Below are 21,456 nucleotides of genomic sequence, written 5' to 3'. Positions count from 1 at the left end.
AAATATCGCTCGGATTACCCCTTTTTTTTTTTTTTTTTTTTTTTTTAATAATTTATTTTTAAGATTGCGATCACTGAACTAACAATCTAATATAAAAGGTAGATGTAATTCTTACGGAATGGCGTGAAATGGTAACAGTCATTGTGACCTTGTGTCTAAATACGTGTTTTATGCCCTTGTGTCCTTTTTAACCAAACACGTGATTTCCTTTACGTTATGACGGACGATTAACTAGCCATTTTTTTTTTTTTAAATCTGACTAATATCTGCATCATCTTCCTTTTTAGAAGTAAGACAAAGACAAATTTCCTGTACAGTTCAGTAAGTGACGCCACAGTTTAGGGACGTTCGGTGCATAATCTCGCTGAATTTGCTTAGCAAGCACCCGAAATAAGTGAATTCCCGTGATAAAGGTTTTTCATTTTATTTTTTGCTGAGGACGATAGAATTTGTAATGAAGTTTCCAAACAGATTTTCTGTCGTAGTGCCGTTGGAAAGCTGGATTTCGGCGTTGCTCGCAGCTCGGTTCTCCTCCTTATTGTGTGCGTTCTGAGTGAGCGGTGGTGCGGTGACCGTGGGAATCCAAATGTTTGAATCGTCTCTCATACCCTCTCCCTCTCTCCCCGTAGGGTGACTTCGCCATGCTGCCGTCGGTGTTCTCTCTGCTTCTCCTGCTTGTGCTCAAAGCCCCCCTGAATGGATGGGCATCCAAACCCCCGCGCGTCTACCTGTCCTACAGAGGTAAGTGGCGAATGCCTGCGATCGCAGAGCGTTTCCTTAAAGAACCGCGGAATATTCCTTCCGTTATTACCGATCTTTAACTTTCACTAAAGGTTTCTGAAAATGAGCAACGTTGTGGCAGAAATAATGCAACTTTGTTTATTTTGTTCAGAAATGATACATATGCCGGACTGTACCATCACATCACTTTCATTCATTTCAAGCGTATCAGTCATGTGTACTCGCTGGACAAAGAAAACTACATCAGCATTCTTATATTTTGTTTTGGGCATTTGTATTCAAATTGTTACAATTCAAAGCACGTGACAAACTCATATTTATATATGAACGGAACTTGCAGCCTTAAATTTATCGAAAGTAATCGGTAGGTCCCGCTGTTTTGATTCAGGCCCAATTTTCCCTTTTTATTATTACTCTGCAAGTTTAAGGACTAATCCCCTGGTTTCTGTTTCTTATAGGTTTGTGGTTATGTGTTATGTGTTAACCTGATGAGCTGTAGGATTCTACAGCGACCGTTCTGGCTTGGAGGGTTTAATTTTGTTGAGTTTCGTGGATTTCTCTAATGTGTGTCAAAAATCAAAGTTTAGGATGGATACCCGAGAACCACTAAGATATCAGCCCTACGGACGCGCTACATTCTACTATACCTCTTATTGCATGTCATAAAGGGTCTTGTGGGGGTCTGTGACCTCCGCTGCTTAAGGGTCGCTAAGGGGAAGAGATTAGTTTGTGGTTTTCTGTATATTTGACCTCTAACCCTGAAAGGTCGCACAAGGGTGACAATTGTCTTCTTAAGTTTCCTCCTAATGGAATTTAGGGGGAATTTTTGGTAGCCTTCCATTTATTGACATTATTAACGGCCAGTGAACAAAGGAGGTTGTTTAACACCTATCCCTCCATAAACAAGCGCATGCAAGAGAACTACACACCCTTATTGTCACAATTGTGTACAGGTTTTGGCTGCATACCACGGTTTATTTATATACCCCCACCAGCCTAATCGCGATAGGCAGCAAAGGTCAGAAATAAAGAACATGTGGCGGGGGGGCGACACGCTGGAATGAAGAAGAAATCCTAGGAAACTGCCTGCTTTTTGGAGGAGCAGTCGGTTCATGCATTACGCTCCCTGTACCGTCGCTAAAGACTCAGGGGAGCTTATTTGGCATCAGCCGAGGGCTATCAGTAATGTAAAATAAAGCCAAGGGTCGGATGAGCTCTAATCCTTTAACACAGGGGCACATTGAAAGGTTGACTGGTGGGTGATAGAGGACTAAGCCGCCTCGGCTGCTCCTGTGCATTCAAAAAAAGGATTCTGCGAAGAACAAAGCTGGGTGGAGGGGTCGGGTTATTGATGTAGGCCGTATCCGACGAGCGCATCCCAAAAATACCGTGTTACCTCACCACAGACGTGGGAGCCTATTAATAGGGAGCCCTGAGCCCCTCTATCTGTGACAGCTGGGCCTTTATCCCTCGCGTCACTGCGTGTGCGGTGCATGTCTCCACGGGGGGCAGGCCCGGGGACACCCTCCGTGTCCGTCTATAATTCCCAGCATATCTCGCGTGTCAGGACATATATCACAGGCGGCATAGCCTGTGAACTTGTACGTCGGCGGTCACCAACCAGTGCCACCACCGTCAACGTACAATCCCTGTCCTACCTGATTTTTAGATCATTATTTAAGTGTCCCATTCTAGGTTATTAAGTGATATGCTGCTTATAAACCCAATATACTTATAACTTTTTTGGGGCAGAACGTCCGGAATGCGAGCTAATATAGCGGGGACTAAGCCTGAGAGATCGGATTGATGCTAAAATACAGAAAGAAAATAACTTGTAAGAATGGGGTTAAGTAAAATAAATAATTACAATAAAAGCTTGCCCAGGATAACGGAGGGCTTACCTGCTACTTGTCTTAAAGTGACCCCTGAGGCTGCTTGTGTTTAAACGGCAAAAAAACCAAACAGCTAGTTTGTGCCGCACAGGCATCCTGAAAACTATTAAGAGTTATATCCCCTTGGACTGTATGGCTCCTGAACAGAATTGTATCCACAATGGGTACCTGTCCAGTCCCTTTAAATATTTAAATACCGTATACATATAGTTCTGGCCACAGAAACAGAGAATATGACAGCAGATAAGAACCGTCCAGCCGATCCCGTCTGCCCATTTTATATTCTATTTTAAAAGCAGTAAATTCTCTTGGGGGAAAAAAATGCACTTTATGCAACTTGTACTGTTCTGCAATTTGCTACAGAATGAGCCATTTCCTGAGTATTTTCTGTTTAAATCTTTAGCTTACCTCATCCCCAAGGGGCCGTCAATAAAAAAACAAAACAAAAAAAAACCCCTCATAATGTTTCTTATAGATGATAAATTCCATAGACTGCAAAGATAAGGGCCGTGGGATTGCGCCGCACGTCGTGCCAGATATCGAGGAGCGTTCGACTGCATCGGGAATTTGTGGTAGGGCTGGGGGGGGGGGGGTGATTCGAGTTACAGTATTTCAAAGCAAAGCACTCGGTTCAAGAAACTGCGGCGGCCGGGAATCCTGTCTGGAGTAAAACCAAGACGAGGATCCATAATCCATAAATAAACCGAATGATATTTAGACTCTCAGGCCTGGTTGCATTAAGGAAAGTGAATATCGCCCATTGAGAGAAAGCTCTGAACATGTGTGTGATCTTATATAAAAATGTTTTTTCTTGTTACTTAAAGGGGAAACGCTAACATTTTTTTACTATTATCACAATAAGTTTTTTTTTTTTGTTTTTTTTTTTTAAGTATTGTGTTTTAAAACAGTTGTAGTTTTTGCATGTTATAATTCTTTGGGATTGCTGCATAGCTGCACGGGTTCTAGCTGTGCTATCTAACCCTAATCTACTTGGCAAATACCCCGACTTCTTTGCCCGCGGCAAACAAGGATTCTGAATAATGAAGGTCGGTGGCGGAAGGGATTTTGTTGGATAACCAGGACTTCATTAGCATTGCAGTAAAGAGTCGGCTCAGTGCGGGGCTTGAGCAGGAAAAGTCACCCAAAATGTCACATGACTGACGGCAATGGCCGCCTCCAGGTCTGCAGATAAAGGAGGTTTCTTTAGTGCTAAATTTTGTTACTGTGTTTAACGCTCAACAAAACATATTTTTACAGACTTCTTAAAACATGTCGTTCACTTTAAGGGATAATAGATGAGACGGGTTGAGGTCTCAGAACGGTGCTGTGTTCCAATAGTCGGCTAAATGCCGCTGTTATCACTAGAAGCCTCTTCGGGATCACCCGTGAATAGATCGAGTGAAATCATTTTTGGTAGACAGCTCCATGTGTATATGAAGTTGTCTAATCTGGCTTTTTTTTTTAACCACTTTTGCGTGCCAGAGAGTTGAGCAGCCCGCTGTCTTGACTGTGCGTAATATAATAGTTTGTTCCCACACGGGATAAAGTCTCTAAAAGCTCGTCCATCATGCCCATTTGCAGTACCGTCCACTGGGTCAATGCTGTTTGTCTACTTTGATCTACAAAGTCATTTGCTGAAGGTAATCGAGGGTCCTGATAGTGCTATTGGGGTCTTCCTGCCATATATTCCAAGGGGTGTACCGTAGCACTCCAGGGGGCTTTGCGACGTTCAACTAAAGGAATATACGTCTGGGAAGCGTACCCGTCTATAGGGAACGTATCTATACCATCTATCTGCTCAGATGATATTGTGTCTGAACCTGACGGCTGATCGCGCGGGAGTCACACGCGGTCATCCGTTCGGGGACCGGCCCATTGATTTTATTTTTACCAGAAGCTGTCTCGTAGACGTCAGTGGATTCTGGGCCAGGCGAAAAATGACATTTAAATGGAAAAGTAGTGATTTTTGTGAGCTTGTCTCCACGCGCCTCACCGCTGCCCGTCCTTGGAGACTGACAGCTCTATGGTTTGAAGGATTCAGATAGCTCTATTTCCAGTCTGCCGGTTCTGAGTGCCCCCCCCCCCCTTTATCTCTCCGCTTTATATTCTGCTCTATTAAACCGCAGGCACTTGGGCTCATTGAGCCATTCCTATAGTTTACCAGCAGTCCTGGGGCTCCGCTCGCCCGGGAAGGCCAGCCTCCTCGACATGGGGTCTTTGTGATTGCTTCTGTTCCTGCGAGACCGTTACATAAACGTCAACCTTTCCCGTGCGGCGGCAGCGATTAATGTATTTATAGTTTTACGGGGAGCGTTAGAAGTGTAGGCAGCGAGAGCGTACGGTGCCGCTTTACAGATCAGTGGAAGACCCCCTCTAGAGTGCCGTTTTCTCTTCCGGAGACCACTTAAATAAATTAGTCTTTTCAGGGAGGGCTTGCTACAATGGTACTTAGTAAAGGCTGAAAGAAAGGACTTCGGGACGTTATTGTGTATTGTTGCGCCGGGGTTTCCCGTCTCTGGCTAAGAGCAAAAGAAGTGAAAGAGGAGACAGCGTATCATATTTTTCAAATACATTAAGGATATCTCTTTGACACAAGAGGGGAAGCGCATTCCGACCAGATATAACCCAACGAGAGGTCATGCTCTCAAATTAGAGTAGAAGGATTAGAGATAATACAAGGGTATAAAACCTTTAGAGTCAGCGAGGCAGCCGTGGAATATCTTCCCAACACAATAAGAGACTCCGACTGGCCAAGGGAATGTGTTTTAATCAACATAAAGATACGAGATTAACAGGGAAACTTTACGGTCGGTTAATTGCTCGTTAGAATCCATTCTTGAATATTGGTCCTCACAAGCCCCCCTACTTAAATAGATTGGGGGGTGCAATCTGTGATCGGACAACGATTGACATGGGATATCGGCTACACACCCCCTTTATCGCTTCTAATGCCCCATCTGCCCCGGTGGTGATATTGACATTTAATGGATTATATGTAATTAAATGTAAATGCGGGTTTTGTCCGCTGCCTGGTCTATTGTCGGGGTCCCGTATGTCTTACGCTGGCCTCTCGAAGAGCCGGAAGAATAGATTAAAAGCTGCTGACAATTTGTCGACTTGAAATGTGTCACCAAATGGGTTTCCATTGTCCTTTTTGTCACATCTTTGGTAGGAAGTGGCTGGCGAAGCTGAAATAGTCCATTCACAGCCTACCTCTCCGAATACCTTTTAACTATTTAACTATAATATTTAACCCCACAGGACTGTCTCGATTACCCATTAAAATGTCTGTTACACCCCAACCGGTATCTTTCGGGATCTTTTGCCCGTGGAACGCCAGCTAGCGAAGTGCGTAGCGAGAACTGCTCTGTACAAAGGGCTTTTCTCGCTGTTCCGCTTTCACGTTCGCGTTACGGTACAATGGCTCAGACGGACTTCTGTTTATGAAAGGAGCCTTCCCACCGCAGCAAACACGAGTCAACGGAAGGTTGTTAAGCTAGAAACGGAAACTTCCAAGCTGGGACTTTGGAAGAAGGCCCATATCCTCCATAGCCACAAGATGATTGCAAGAAAAGGGGGGGGGGGGGGGAACAATGACATCATCACGGTGGATCACTTGGCCACGTCACCCGGGTTTACGATCCAAAGTAATATCAAACTTAGTTAAAAGCTGATTAACCGCACGTTGGCGGCTGCGAGATGCGTGACCGCAAGAAACGTGTGCTTTCCCTCCCTACGACATGTTCTGGAGCCTGGAGACCTCTAGTGGGGACGTCGTGATAGTAGAGCTGCCGGACGACGGTCTCTATTATCGCGTTCCACTCGCCTCGGATCTATCCTACCTTTTTAGAAAGGATGGTCGGTGCTCTCTGACCCGTGCTGATGCAGGGTTGTCTTCACCTGCTTGCATGCATGAAGATGGTTTTAATCTCCCGACCTTGTCCTGAATCGTAAGCTCGTTGGAACGTCGTCTTCCTCACCTTTTTGTTTCCGTACGTTTAAAATTGTTATGCGAGGAGCTGCGGAATACGATGGCGCTATATAAATCTGTAATAATACGACAACCGGTCCTAAATCCCAACCAATCGATTTCTTCTTTAAGTATCCGGATACCGCTTCTGCCACCGGTACAAGAAACTGCATATTGCTGAAAAATAAAACCTTGTTTTTTTCTATAGGTTTTCTTTTTTCTTTTAGCCGCGTGTCCTTTGGGGGGGGGGGACACTAATGCTTCACAGATACTGCTTTCTGGATATCTGTCAACCACAGAAGAGCAAAGAGAATCCCTCCTGTTGTACAAATCCCACAATCATTACTGTTTTATTTTTAAATAAAAATATATATAGTTATTTATTACTGACCTCTGAAAGCTCCTTCGCTGCACCATTTGCTGAATCTCCGATACTTTCTTTGTTGAATGGGCCTCTGTAACTAAACGAGGCTCGTGGTATAATATGATTCTTTTTGTTAGCTTTATAGCAGAAGCCTTTCGTTTTGGTGTCTGCGTGTTGTTAAATTTCCTGTGTACGTTTTTCCCCCCCAGGTAGCCGCGGAAAGCAACGTCGTTCCTGTCGTGTATTGTAATTACGAGTGGCGTGCCGCACGCCTTAGGGTACGGATGCCTCACAAAATGTGTCGGCTTTGCACTCGCACTCAGACTCAGCGATCACACTTGGCCTCAACCTTCTGTTGTAACATTTGCCAATATGGCCGCGTTCCAAGGTTGTTACCATAGCAACTTCACACTTTGTGTCCTGACCTCATAAGTATGGAAAATCAAGTGGATTTGCTACAAAAGTGGGTTAAAATGCGTGCAATTTACACATTATATACGTTTTGTAGTATCTTCATTTGCTTGGATTCTCCTGGCATTGTTTTGATTTTCTTACTAATAATTCACAAGGGAAATTATTTATTAATTATTATTATTATTAGTGGCAGCGATTTCTGCAGTGCTTCATTCAATGGATATATCTAGAGCAGACCTGGGCAAAGCACGGCCCGCGGGCCACATCCGGCCCGCTGAATAGCTCGGACCGGCCCGCAAAGAGTGTCCTGGTGACTCACCAATGAGTCCGGTGTCCCCCCCGCCCCGGTCACTTACCTTAAACTCCTGTGTTGGAAGCGTTTGTCTCGGGTGCCGGCGCTTTACGCTGGGCGCCGGCATATGACGTCAGACGCCGGCGATCAGCAGTGAAGCGCCGGCACCCGAGACAAACGCCTCACGCTTCCAACACAGGAGTTTAAGGTAAGTGACCGGGGCGGGGGGGGAGATCCTGAGAAGGGGGGGTTAGGGAGTTAGAGGGGAGATACTGAGAAGGGGGGGTTAGGGAGTTAGAGGGGAGATACTGAGAAGGGGGGGTTAGGGAGTTAGAGGGGAGATACTGAGAAGGGGGGTTAGGGAGTTAGAGGGGAGATACTGAGAAGGGGGGTTAGGGAGGGAGGTCTTACTGTGTGTGTGTCTTACTGTGTGTGTGTGTATCTTACTGTGTCTGTGTGTGTCTCACTGTGTCTGTGTGTGTCTTACTGTGTCTGTGTGTGTCTTACTGTGTCTGTGTGTGTCTCACTGTGTCTGTGTGTGTCTTACTGTGTCTGTGTGTGTCTCACTGTGTCTGTGTGTGTCTTACTGTGTCTGTGTGTGTCTCACTGTGTCTGTGTGTGTCTTACTGTGTCTGTGTGTGTCTCACTGTGTCTGTGTGTGTCTCACTGTGTCTGTGTGTGTCTTACTGTGTCTGTGTGTGTCTCACTGTGTCTGTGTGTGTCTCACTGTGTCTGTGTGTCTTACTGTGTCTGCGTGTGTCTTACTGTGTTCATAGCTTATTCAGTTATTGTAATAAATATTTTAGCCCATTTTTTAGCTCAAAATATTTTTTCCTTTTTTTTCTCCTCTAAAATCTAGGTGCGTCTTATCAGCAGGTGCGTCTTATAGAGCGAAAAATACGGTATGCACTCCGAAGCCTTGTTCATTTTGTTCACTTCTGTGCTGTGCTAATAGTTATTCAGGCCTTACTTATTCAAGCACCTCTACCAATGACGTAGGCTTGAATAACTTTATTAAACAGCACATAAGTTAACAAAATGGACAAGGCTTCGGAGTTTGTAGTTTGTAGAGGTCTGGCCCTCTAAAACCATTCCAATTTCTCATGTGGCCCCATGGGAAAATTAATTGCCCACCCCTGATCTAGAGGGTCTGACGGAACTAGAATTGACGGACTACGACAAGCCGATACGTTTATGTAAAGAGTAATTTTCCAAGATATAAGGTTTCATCCCATTTTTCTAAATATATCTACGCGTTTTAATATATATCGTTTTCTGTGATCGGTGATTAAGTCTGTATATGGTCTTGGTATGGTTGGCCTGTGATGGGTTGAAGGGGAAAGCTGGTGATGGCGCGTTCTTAGAGCGATGTTGGCGCCGTGGGGACCCCTAATGTGTTACCTACTAAACATGGTGAGTAAAGGATGAGTTCTTTCCAGATGTTCTTCTGTGATGTGCATAGTTACATCTGGAATAACCTCTCCTTCCTCACCATACATATCTTCTAATTATTTCCCAAACTGTCCGTTCATCGGTCTCTAACTAGCCGGGCTACACGCGAGCGGAGCCGGAGTCACCCACCCTCCATCTCTACTCTCAATACACTGCTGGCGGATAAATAGCCGTCCTCGGGGTTGTTTGCGTTGGAGATTAGTTCCCATCGAGACGTGAAAGATTCATTATAGCTTAAAGCTAAAAGAATCTGTATCTGTCCTTACTGCCGAATATGAAAGAGCTTTTCCGAGCCAAGTGCCAAATCACGCCCCGATCCCTCTTGGCTTCCAGTAGCTGCTTCAATGAGTTATAGCCGTTCATCTAGCGAGCGCGTATTTCGCCCCTTTGGGTTATAGCCGTCCACCTAGCTCAGATTTTCCTCCCATGTCCCATGTGTGGGAGTGGTGGGAGTGGTGGTGTCTGTTAATTTCTGTTATTTGGGTCCATTCTTTCCTGAAAAATATTTATCGCTCTTAAATACACTTCTGTTTTCGCATTAGTATGGAATGAGACGTTATAGATCATAACCACAGACCTTCTTCTTACCAAGACAGATACACATACCACATATGCTTATATCTACATATATAATAATAATAAAATATACAATAAGCTTGTTTCAGCAGCTCCCTTCTTAAGCTGTATAGTATAACTAATTAACGTTACGGGTTTAGACATATGTTTCTGCCCCGCAGAATGTTGGCATGGGTGCTTTGTCAATAAACTAACGCATTTATTACGGTTTATGGGATTAATGTGGCTTCTACGTGATCTTATACATACGTGTTGGCCATGTGGGGGATGAACTAGAAACATTTAGTATGATTTAATTTTGTGTTCTATAAAAACAAATTGGGATTCTATATTTTCTGGGGCCAAACTAAAGCTATATTTTTTATTGTCTTGTACTTTAATTCTGTTGCTAGCGAGGAAGTCATATAATATGAATATTATATTATAATGGGAATTACTCTTGGACTGCTGTGCACGACGTACATCGGACGCGTCCTAAGTTTATTCCGTTTGTACCGGAGGATATTCGGATCCTTCCTGTGCTGCCGGTTCAAGGGCACGGTCTGTCTGTACTGCCTAAAATATAAATATTCATTGTAACTAAAGCTAATAATATGTCTCATCGGTGCTTTCTGAACGTCCTGTTGGAACAGATTTAAGGCAAAACATCAAGAAAAAAAAAATTAGATTTTTTTTTTTTTTTTTTTTTTTTTTTGGAGCCTCGTTTAAAGCCGGTTAAAAGGCTTTCGGTTCTTTCGTAGCCATTTCTATTCTCTGCCATAGTGTGTGATTATATGTGAGTGGAAACCATGTCGTGTAACTATATTGTGTACCGTCCTTTTACCTTCTTGGTTGGCTCACGCTCTGCTTCTCTCTCGTCCTTCTTCAGACCTCATGGAGTCGCGCTCCGCTCGATCTTTTAGCTTCGGCTTCAACACCAGCGATTATCGGATTCTCCTCCTAGACCAGGATCAGGACCGGATGTATGTTGGAAGCCGAGACTACCTGCTGTCACTAGACCTGGGAAACATCAACCGTGAGCCTTTGATTGTAAGCCCAGGTGACCCCACGGGAATACAAAGATCTATGAGATAAGGCGCATTCGTGGGGAATACCGTGAACATGTAACGCTCAGAGCCGCTAATACCGTGAACATGTAACGCACAGAGCCGCTAATACCGTGAACGTGTAACGCACAGAGCCGCTAATACCGTGAACGTGTCACGCACAGAGCCGCTAATACCGTGAACGTGTCACGCACAGAGCCGCTAATACCGTGAACGTGTCACGCACAGAGCCGCTAATACCGTGAACGTGTAACGCACAGAGCCGCTAATACCGTGAACGTGTAACGCACAGAGCCGCTAATACCGTGAACGTGTAACGCACAGAGCCGCTAATACCGTGAACGTGTAACGCACAGAGCCGCTAATACCGTGAACGTGTAACGCACAGAGCCGCTAATACCGTGAACGTGTCACACATATTTCACGGCTACTGTAGGGCCTTTGTTAAATATTAAAAACCTGCAGGCATAACTTGTAGCCTTAACAATCTCTGCTCAACGTTCTCGTGTTTTGTTTCTGTCAGATCCATTGGCCGGCTCCCCTGAATCGTCACAAAGAATGTCTCATGGCTGGAAGGGGTCGTGCTGTGAGTATACCGGTCTGTCTGTCTTTCAAAGAATTTCCCTTTAACTGGGACGTACAGACGGATTTCAAATAACTGCTGCCCGGCAACTTATTAGAATTGTTGTTACGAGTCTCCGCTATAGTGTGACTTTTTTCTTGAACCTGCTCACCTCATACAAAGTTTCTTTCGCTAGCTGCCTGTATTAAAAAAAGCTAGGAGAAATAAACACTTCTTCCACACATCTCTAATATCCCCAAATATACACTCAGCCTGTTGTCGCTCTCTTAATGTTGTCTCTTAATGTGCATCTCTTTGACCACAGGATGAATGCTATAATTACATGCGCGTCATTCAGCCGTTGAACCGGACCCACCTGTATGCCTGTGGAACAGGAGCTTACCAGCCGCAGTGTGCCCTGGTCTACAGGGGTTGGAGGTCCGAGGTAAGGCATGTGGGGGGCTGCTGCCATATATTAGAGAAAAGGCTCTCTATATGGCCAGGTGGCTCATAGTCATTCGCTAGCCCCGTCTCGGGTTTAAATATATTTAGAATTAAAGATCATTTACCTCCCAGTATCAGTACTTTATTATTGTCATTTTTAAGCAAGGTTTTACAGAGAAGATCTGATTTTCAAGTTCTAGATGTTTCTCGGCCTTCATAAATCTTGGTATCGCATGATTTTTTTTATTTATATTTTTTTAAGGATTACGTTTTCCGAATAGTCTCAGGATCCCTGGAGTCAGGAAAAGGGAGAAGTCCATATGATCCCAAACAAGAAAACATGGCAGTAATGATAGGTGAGCCCTCGAGATGACGGATTATGAACGGGCGTTTGGCACATCTGCGTTGAACACTATATTCTATTTAACATACTTTTTGTATTTTGTATGTTTTCTTATTTGTTTCACTGATGATTATCTGTGCTTCATGGATAAAAGTTTCTTTTTGTGTCCCACAGATGGGGTATTGTATGCCGGAGTGCAAGTAGATTACATGGGGACCGACTCCGCTCTTTTCCGCACGATGGGACACAAACCTCCGATCCGCAGCGAGCAGTACGACTCTCGCTGGCTGAATGGTAATGTACAACTTCAAAGGAACCCCTATTTATCAAACTGTCTTATTCTGTCCAGTTCTTTACTGGCGCTTAAAGTTCCCATTAATAATGTTTCTTAGTAATTGCGAGTAATATTCCTCTGTCCGTCCCGGTTTGCCCAGAGGAAACTCTCTGGTCGCCGCTAGCTTTAAATCCAGGATCATAAATCTATATAAATAATCCAGGCTTTAAAGAAAGCACATTTGTGCCTCGGAATCTATTTTCTCATGGGCAGGGTACATTCACATCCATCACAGTTTCAGTCAATGGCACTTTTTATTTTCCTCAGAACCATTGTTTGTGGGGTCGCTGGTGGTGTCAGAGAGCAGCTTCAAAGAGGATGACAAGCTGTACGTCTTATTCCGTGAGAGGAGCCTCGAGGGCGAGAACGGTCCGGCCATGTTGTCTCGTATCGCCCGGGTCTGCTTGGTGAGAACCGATGCGGTTTGTAATGGGATACGCAATGCGATTTACAGAGAGATTAACCGCGTGTCGGGTGGGACGTGGGCTGTATGGACAGGGAACGTATCTGAGGCTTCATTGTTCGACACCACTTCTCAATGCTGGAGTGTGGATGATGAAGCTGAATCTCTAATACCCAAATAACGTACGCTTTGCTTCTATTCTGAACAGGAGTGACGTTTAAATGGTTGTAATCTTTTTTCCAGAACCTTTACAGGCTTTAAGAAGAATCTTTTTAATATTAATGTATTCTCATCCAGTGAGTGTTGTTGACTCAGACTTCTTCATTGCGATTTGGCCCAACATAGGGGTAGAAGGTCACTAAAAGGCAATCATCAAACTCATCATGGCATCTGCATTTTGCTTACACTATGTTCTGTAACGCTGTACATTGGCAAAGTGTGGTTATATTAAACATTTAATGTTTCCCTAATGTGAAATTTACATTCCAGCCACTTAAAGGAGCCCCCTGGACAAATGATTTCAACAGTCCTAAAATGCTTTGTTGGTAGGACATTAAAAAGCGCTGGGTGGAGATGATCTAATGGGGCAGATTTAAGAGGAGATTTACCACCTCCAGGGGCTTTGGAAAGACTCTCTTGATAAATAGGAATATTTCTATATTACATGATCATGATTATATCATTTAGACACACGCCTTAAGTCTGCTGAAGCTCTGCATGTACTATCGCTAATGTGTTGCTCGCTCCGTTCCTACTCCTCCTGAACAGAGCAATACTTTGGTTCTTTTTTCTATTGCAGAATGATGAGGGCGGTCTACGATCCCTGGTGGGGAAGTGGACCTCTTTTCTGAAGGCTCGTCTTGTCTGTTCTGTCATTGGCCAAGACGGGGTTGAGACGTCGTTTGACCAGTTGCGTGAGTATGTCCAATCACACCGCAGCGGAACCTGCCTTTCTCGTTGGTACGGTCTGGGCGACGAAATGCTACAAGGTCAATTTACCAAGTTTAAGGATGATTTGCTTCATAGACCAGTGGTTCCCAACCCAGTCCTCGAGGAACACCAACGGTCCAGGTTTTATGAATCTCCTTATTAGAATAGAATGCGGGAATTACTAAATCTTGCACTGTTGGTGTGCCTTAAAGATTGGGTTGAGAGTCGGTGCTTTAAACGAACAGACTTCAATCTGTATCTTTCCACCTCCTGATGAGTTGCCCGCATGGCGCGTATCCTATTGTACTTGAATAACGTTAGATTTGCGGGAAAGTGTCTGGTATTAACCGATATGTCTCCAGGCTGTTCTTTTTCATCATATCTCCGTTTCTCTCACAGCTCTACCTATTTAGGGACCCCACGGCGTGATAAAATCTTACGTTGGTGGGAGATTGGGTATCCTGTAAATATGGGGCGATTGTGATAAGAAGCCTATTTGTCGCTTCAGATAGGAAAACGTCTCCTGTGTCGGCCTGTAAATTAAAAAACTCTTTAAAATACAATTCATAAAAGAAGCCAGCATGGAAAAAGATGTATCCTTCAGATTATTAAAAGAAGTAAATAGCGTTTTCCTTTAGGAAGTTATTTCTTGGCTCTAATAAAATAGGGGAAGGGATAACCTGTAACAATAAGATATGACAATAACGTGTCAACACATACTGGTGCAGATGGAGATGAGGGCCCTGTTCTTAGGAGCTTACGATCTAAAAGAATGTGGTAGATTTAACCTTTCTTATACCGTGTCTTTTGTGTAGGTGATATTTTCATCCGGCCGACTCAAGATAAACACAACCCGTTGATATACGGAGTCTTCACTACGTTGGGGTGAGAGCGGAATCCATAAGCCACCTGTGTGTACCCTCTGTGTGTTCTCTGTAAACACGTCTGTCTTCCCGTGTGCAAGTGGTGGTCGTATGAATGGCCTTCTTTCTATCTGCTGTCTGTAATTTGCCCTCACCTTGTGTATGAGTTTGTGTGGTTTTGGTAGTTTGTATTCTTGATGTTGCTGTTTCTCTGTCCCCCCGTTGTCTGTTTCTTCTCTGTGGCCCTGCTGTGTGTCCGCTCGCTGTCCCTAATGTATCTGTCTCTGTGTCTGTCTCTTAGTTCAGTGTTCCGGGGCTCTGCCGTCTGTGTTTACTCTCTTGCTGACGTCCGTGCTGTGTTTAATGGGCCGTTCGCTCACAAGGAGGGACATGGGTACCAGATGACTGCGTATACGGGGAAAACACCTTATCCCCGACCCGGAGCGGTGAGCCATGCAATAAACCTCCCTGAATCACATACAGGGGAAGACGGATCAAAGGTTCCAAAGACAAAGGGCGTGCTGGATATATATTAAGCAATAGAGTTCTCCCCAACGTGGAACCTATAGCAAAAACATTTATCACCTTCCATATTCACTAAAGACATCTACTTAACTGGTGTAACATTGATCCTCCCAGTTCAGGGTTATCGGGGGGCTGCTGTGTTAATAAAATGGATGGGTTTGAGCTCATAGGGAGCTGTCCATCTTGTACCGTGCTTTTGTCTTGAAGATATACGTTTCATACCAGATCTACCGTCAAACTTAAATTCAGCTAATAGCTACGCTGACGTCTTATAGAACTCAGCTGTGTTTCTACTAACACGATAAAAAAGCAAATCTGAGCATGTTCTGCTAGAAAAGGTAGGATTCCTTATTTAAAACCCCTGACTTGTGTAGCAATCTACTATTTATTGATCAGACCCCACCTGCTTTAGATAAAGGAAGAAATGACCCGTCCGCGGAAACATTCCTGCTTCTCCGTTCCACTCTTTCGTGTCTCATTTTGCCCTTGGTGTTGCAGTGTGCAGGCGGATTCTCCGTGCCTGGGATTCGCTCCAGTAAGCACTTTGGGGAAGATGTGCTGAGGTTTGTGCGCACGCACCCTCTGATGTACAGCTCCGTGTACCCCGTCAACCGCAGACCCCTGCTCGTTCTCTCAGACGCCTCATACACCTACACCAGCATTGCTGTGGACAGGGTGCCCGCTGCCGATGGCGAATATACCGTTCTGTTCCTGGGCACAGGTGAGACAAGCTATGCCAATCATATTGCCACCCAGTTATTTTCTCGTAATTCAGAATTATATTAATATAAAACTTATATCACACATCCTGCATCTTGCCATATAAGAGGGGGCTGCAAGATGTGCAGATAATAATAATTCCTCTTCAATTCGTTAGATCGCGGTACTGTACAAAAGGTGATGATTCTGCCCAAGGGAGACAATGAGACGGAGGGACTCGTTCTGGAGGAAGTGGAGGTCTTCAGGGTAAGAGGGGTCTACGGCTTACTAGGAACATCTCTGTGTTTACAGATATATAATAGACAAGGGAATGCAGGCACTATTCAGCCCAAACTCGAATAATTATAATAATCCAAATAATTTCGCTTACAGTGGCTTGGGCAGTGCTGTTCTATGTGCATAACAAAGTCTGGTGAAACAGAGCAGAGAAAGAATACAGCCCCGGTGTAAGTGCTGCATTACTGTACTTCCCGGATGGTTATATGTGGATCTGCGATTAAGACACAGAAATTGCTTCTAGCTCTGGCCCCAAATCTTCAAATCAGAGCAGCCCGTTGGACACGACAGACACATTATTTATTTAGAACGGGGTAATTTATTAAGTGTACAGTACGCTGGGATGTTCTGTTTGTTTGTCCTTTAGTAATTCCCTATAATTGGCATAAATGTCTTGGTCTACCCCTTTACAGCATAGTGCGCCGGTTAGTGGACTTTCTGCCGGTTCCTTCATCTTACTGATTTTAGGTTTATTATACTTTGTTTTCTCTTCTCCCTGTGATTGTAAAGTAGATAAATTGGTGATCATGTGACCTATAAATGATATTATTGGTTCCTACGCATGACGTTCCACGTTGTACATCTGTGCAGGATATGATGGAATTCAATAAATAAGTACAAAAAGAAAGCTGTTTTAAAGACAAATATAGCTGCTGTGCTTGTTTGCATTGGCCTAAAAAAACCCATTAATAATTTACAATCTCTTTGGCGCAGGTACCTTCTCCTATCAAAAACCTCAGAATTTCTTCAAAGCGGGTGAGTCACGTGACGTTCTTTCATTACAAAAAAATTAGCCTTTCATTAGCCTTTCATTAGCCTTGTGAGAACAAGTTGGCTGAAGATAACACCAGTTTGCCCCGATCCGAGCCGCCATCGGTGGATACCTCTTTCCTCTTCTCGTACAGCTTTTTGTCAATATAAAAATGTGAAGCCTCACAGACTTTGATGCATGGAATGAAACGAGCCTCTTTGGGAGTAATTGTGACATTCTTGATGCAGGAAGTGACATTTTTTTATTGAGAACAATTTGATCGGTGGACATCTGCATCGATGATGCTGTTTTGTTAAGTTGGTTTGCCTTGGAGGTCTGTTAAAGATTCGTTAGTTCGTGTAAACGTGCCGTCCATGTTGCCTGTTTCTGATTAAATCTGTTATTATGTGTAATACTCGTTATAAAGCACCCTGCTGTATACATTATAAAAATGCAGTCTCTCCGCTGTCTTCCTGTTTGTAGCACCAGCTGTATGTCTCTTCCGATGCGGGGCTCACGCAGCTGTCTCTTCATCGCTGTTCTGGTTACGGAGACTCATGTGCCGATTGTTGCCTGGCCCGAGATCCGTATTGTGCTTGGGATGGAAAAGCCTGTGCCCGATACACCCCATCACCCACAAGGTAATGTGCCCTGCTGGATACCCCCTCACCCCCAAACAGCATTGATTGAGATTAGTGTCCTAGTTTTACACTCTGATCATTAAAGGGACTGATGACAGTTTTTTAATACATTTATAGTATGCGCTTCTAGAAAGAAGTTTGACCGTCTCTCCATTAGAGGGAATTCCATAATGCAGCATAAACCTAAAGGGTCCTCTCTGCATACGATGGCTGTGAGGACCCTTTAAATTTCCGTCAAGTACCTTTTGCAAATGCCTGGGAAACGCTACAGAATTCCCTCATCTTCATTTACCTGTCCTCAGCTAATTTCACCGGCTTGGGGAACGCTGCGACAAATGTTCTCCCATTGGTTTCAGTGGGAGCACTTCCCTGCCACTGATTGGTTGCTTGAAGCAGCTAATCGGTGGCATGAATCGCATGAAGAGTACTTTAATATGCGTTTGTCATTCATGTGTCCCTCATGGTTCATCTTTAGATTTGTGCAAACGCTGGATCCTAAGCGGTACTGTCCCTAAATGTCCACTGTAATATAGGGAGCACAGAAAATGCATGAAAACATAGATTTTTATCAATTCATGATGCAGTCCTGTAAAATTAAATTCATCTTCTATTAGCAGGAGAAGTCGTCGGCAAGATGTAAAAAACGGAGACCCCCTCAGACAATGCCGAGGGTATAACACCAAAGGTACGTGTGAAGCGGTGTGTCCGGGGTATGCGGAGGTGGAACGCGGGGCATAAAGCTCTGATTTCTCTTTGCAGTGGACCGAGGGGTCTCTGAACGGCTGCAGATCGGGGTGGAGGGGGGAAGCGTGTTCCTTCAGTGTGACACCCATTCCCCACTCGAGAGCGTTACCTGGCTCCTGCAGAGAGAGGGCTCCCAGCATCGGAGAGAGGTGCGTCAGACCACAGATAATACAGATCCTCATCATCTAACCCTGCCTTTTACAGTTTAATATGTCTAATCCACCATTTCAATGGCAGGTACAAAATACAGTTCTTTAGTGGTATTCAGTGGCATCGCTACAGGGGGGCAATTGCCCCCCCTAGGTTATTTCCCCCCCACACACACACCCGAATTTGGAACCACCCAACGGATTGCCCAGGACAGTCCCGCAATGGGACTTTAAGTCCCGGGCAGCCTCAAACGTTTTTGTTTTTTTCGTTGTTTTTTTTTAACGCGGAGGAGAGAGAGGTGCCTAGCAACCGCTCGGCCCCCCTCAGTCTCCTCCACGAGGTCTCTACTTCTGTCGCAGTGCCTGTATTTCATGCTGAGCGCCGGTATATGACGTTCTATCCGGCGCCCAGCAGTGAAGCAGCGCGTGCCGCGGCAGAGCAGGAAGACGGAAGCCTCGTTCTCCGGCCGCAGGACTTAAAGGTGAGTGAACTACAAAGGGGGAGAGGGTAGATAGTGAGTAGAGAAAGAGGAGTGAGAGGGTTTAGAAAAAGATAAGGGAGGGAGTGGGGGTAAAAAGAGATGAGGGAGGGAGTGGGGGTAGAAAGAGATGAGGGAGGGAGTGGGGCTAGAAAGAGATGAGGGGGGGTAGAAAGAGATGAGGGAGGGAGGGGGGGTAGAAAGATGAGGGAGGGAGGGGGGTAGAAAGAGATGAGGGAGGGAGAAGGGGTACATAGTGAGAAAGAGGGTAGTAAGAATATTGAATTGAAGTAAAGTGTGAATGAGTGAGATGCATTGTCTGAATGAGGGAGAGCATGTCACAATATGTGGTTGAATTGTCTGAATGAGGGAGAGCATGAGTTAATGTGATTGTGTGTATCATAGATGTATAATTGTGGAAGGGCAAAGAAGGCACTAGCAGGATGTTTGAGCCTTGGGGACAGGCAGGGTGTTTATGGGACAAAGATGGCACAGGCCAGGCTGTTTGGGGACAAAGTTGACTCGTGCTGGGCTATTTGGGGACAAAGATGGCAAATCTTATGTGTGTTATCTGGGTGCTGACCAGGTTCTATGTGGGCAGCGTGGCTGGGGTGTGCAACCTGTGATCTATGCCTGTAATTTAGGGGTTTTTAAATATACCTTTAATGCCGTATTTTTATGTGAATTCCAATTGATCTGTACCTGCAAAGCTGGGTTTCTGTGTTATTCTGTAGATCCATATCTGCTATGCTATGTTTCCATACGTTATTTATGTATACCTGCAAATACAGGGTTTGTATGCCTTGTTCAGTTGATTAATACCTGCAGTGCTGTTTCCATGTATTTATTTGATCTATACCTGCAATGCTACGTTTCATATATTATTATTGTATACCTGCAAATACAGGATTTGTATGTCTGATTCTGTTTATTTGATATATACCTTCAGTGCTGAGATCACAAGTGTGTTGATCTATACCTGCTATCGGCAGCAGGGTCTAATATTAGGCCCTGAAATCATGTAGTGGAAAAGTTAAGGTATTGTGTTGTTTAAAGGATTTCAAGGATTAGTCGTACTAAATTGTGGCTTCAGGCTTCCCATGTTGAATGATCAAGTATTGTATTGTCCAATAACAAAGTATCATTCCATAGCACATTACTTTCGGCTATATATATATATATATAATGTATGTATGTTTTTTCGGTGGTATGATTTAATGGTGGAAAATTATTAATGCCCCCCTTATATATTGTTTCTAGAGTCGCCACTGGTGGTATGTTAAGTAATTCTAAGTATCTGGTAGGTTAATGGACCATGAGGACTGTGTAGGAGATCCCCGTCGTAAACCCTTCTACTTCTCGCTCTGTACTTGAATGCTACAAAATGTGTTAACAAGAAACATTTTTAACCTTAGTAAATAACATGCAATCCTCAGGTGCAGCTTCCTGTGATAGAGGGGGGAGCGGTTCTACGTTCTATACAACTGAACGATGCAGGAGTCTACACGTGTTTGGGTACGGAAAATGGCTACCGGCGCTCCCGGGGGAAGATAAGGCTCAATGTCCTGCCTCTTGGCTTACTGGAAAAAATGACAACTCTACCCACGCAAGTGCCTCTGCCACCACAGTGTCCACCGCCACGAAGACAGAGGCCACGGCCCGCAGGGCCACAGACTGACAGGAAATGACAGTATTAAGCCCCGGCCAAGCAGATGGAGTGGGCCAGTCAGCAGGGACTCCAGGCAAGCTGCCCAACTCTGACACAAGAGGCTGCGTGTTGGGGAGACGGGTAATTAGATGTAGTAAAGGGATAGGTGAGCTGCCGAACTACGTCTCCCATGATCCTCTGCCACCAGAAGACCACGGGAGCTGTTCTAGTGTCATAGCGAGACATTCCAGAGATGAATGGTGTAGAGGACTGTGTGTGTGTAGAGACGGTGTGTGCGTGACGTATTTATCATAACACTGGAGATGCCAGGAATCTGCTGACGCAGGAGCGCCCTTTCGCGGAAGCTTTTTGGATGTGACCCCGCGGAGCTTTTGCTTTTTTTTTTTTCTCTTCTCATTTTTCGTGTATTTGCGTTGTCTCCACAAGCACAATGGAACATGTGGCTGTGATTATTCCAGCGCTATCCGCGCAGGAGGAAGCGGTGTTACAGTGAGACTGAGCCCATTGCACTCACCGTATAACGCTATGGATCGTTACATGTGGACATGAAGTCATTTTTCTAGCCATTGTCTATATGCGTTCATTGTGTGGTTTGGCTTCTCAGAAAAGGTTCCCTTTGGCGTTGCCCTGGACCAAAAAGGTAATTTTGGGAGTAGTAGTTAGACATTAAAGGGAAACTATCACCAAAAATGTATATAACCATCTTTTTGGTTTAGACACGGCTTGATGTGATTTGGTTTAGTGTAAATTTTGTTCTGTATAATTCTGTTTATTCTCTAAATAAAGTTCTCTATGTTGCAGAGTTTACAAATTTCTCCCAACTGTCATGAATTCCACAAAACAGGGCGTTTAATTACTATAATAAATTATTACGCT

General features: G+C 44.5%; 1 protein-coding gene across 1 annotated transcript; it reads left to right on the top strand.

Moving 5' to 3' along the window:
* The first annotated feature begins 713 nt into the window (after positions 1-713).
* On the top strand, positions 714-20,599 carry LOC149284852 (semaphorin-3F-like). Its single transcript, XM_089496024.1, has 17 exons — positions 714-741; positions 10,570-10,730; positions 11,271-11,333; positions 11,635-11,754; positions 12,016-12,109; positions 12,271-12,390; positions 12,698-12,837; positions 13,633-13,747; positions 14,579-14,648; positions 14,928-15,072; positions 15,650-15,872; positions 16,029-16,117; positions 16,862-16,903; positions 17,382-17,539; positions 18,157-18,224; positions 18,299-18,432; positions 20,348-20,599. Exons 2-17 carry the CDS (start codon positions 10,575-10,577, stop codon positions 20,597-20,599), a joined length of 1,989 nt encoding a protein of 662 aa, XP_089352150.1. The 5' UTR covers positions 714-741; positions 10,570-10,574.
* The last annotated feature ends 857 nt before the right edge of the window (positions 20,600-21,456 follow it).

Source organism: Sceloporus occidentalis, unplaced genomic scaffold (genome assembly GCF_023333645.1).
Source record: "Sceloporus occidentalis isolate IW3139 unplaced genomic scaffold, rSceOcc1.0.p SCAF_87, whole genome shotgun sequence".
NCBI classification, from domain to species: Eukaryota; Metazoa; Chordata; class Lepidosauria; order Squamata; family Phrynosomatidae; genus Sceloporus; species Sceloporus occidentalis.
Note: the sequence above shows the minus strand (reverse complement) of the source record. Positions and strands in the feature narration are given on the sequence as shown.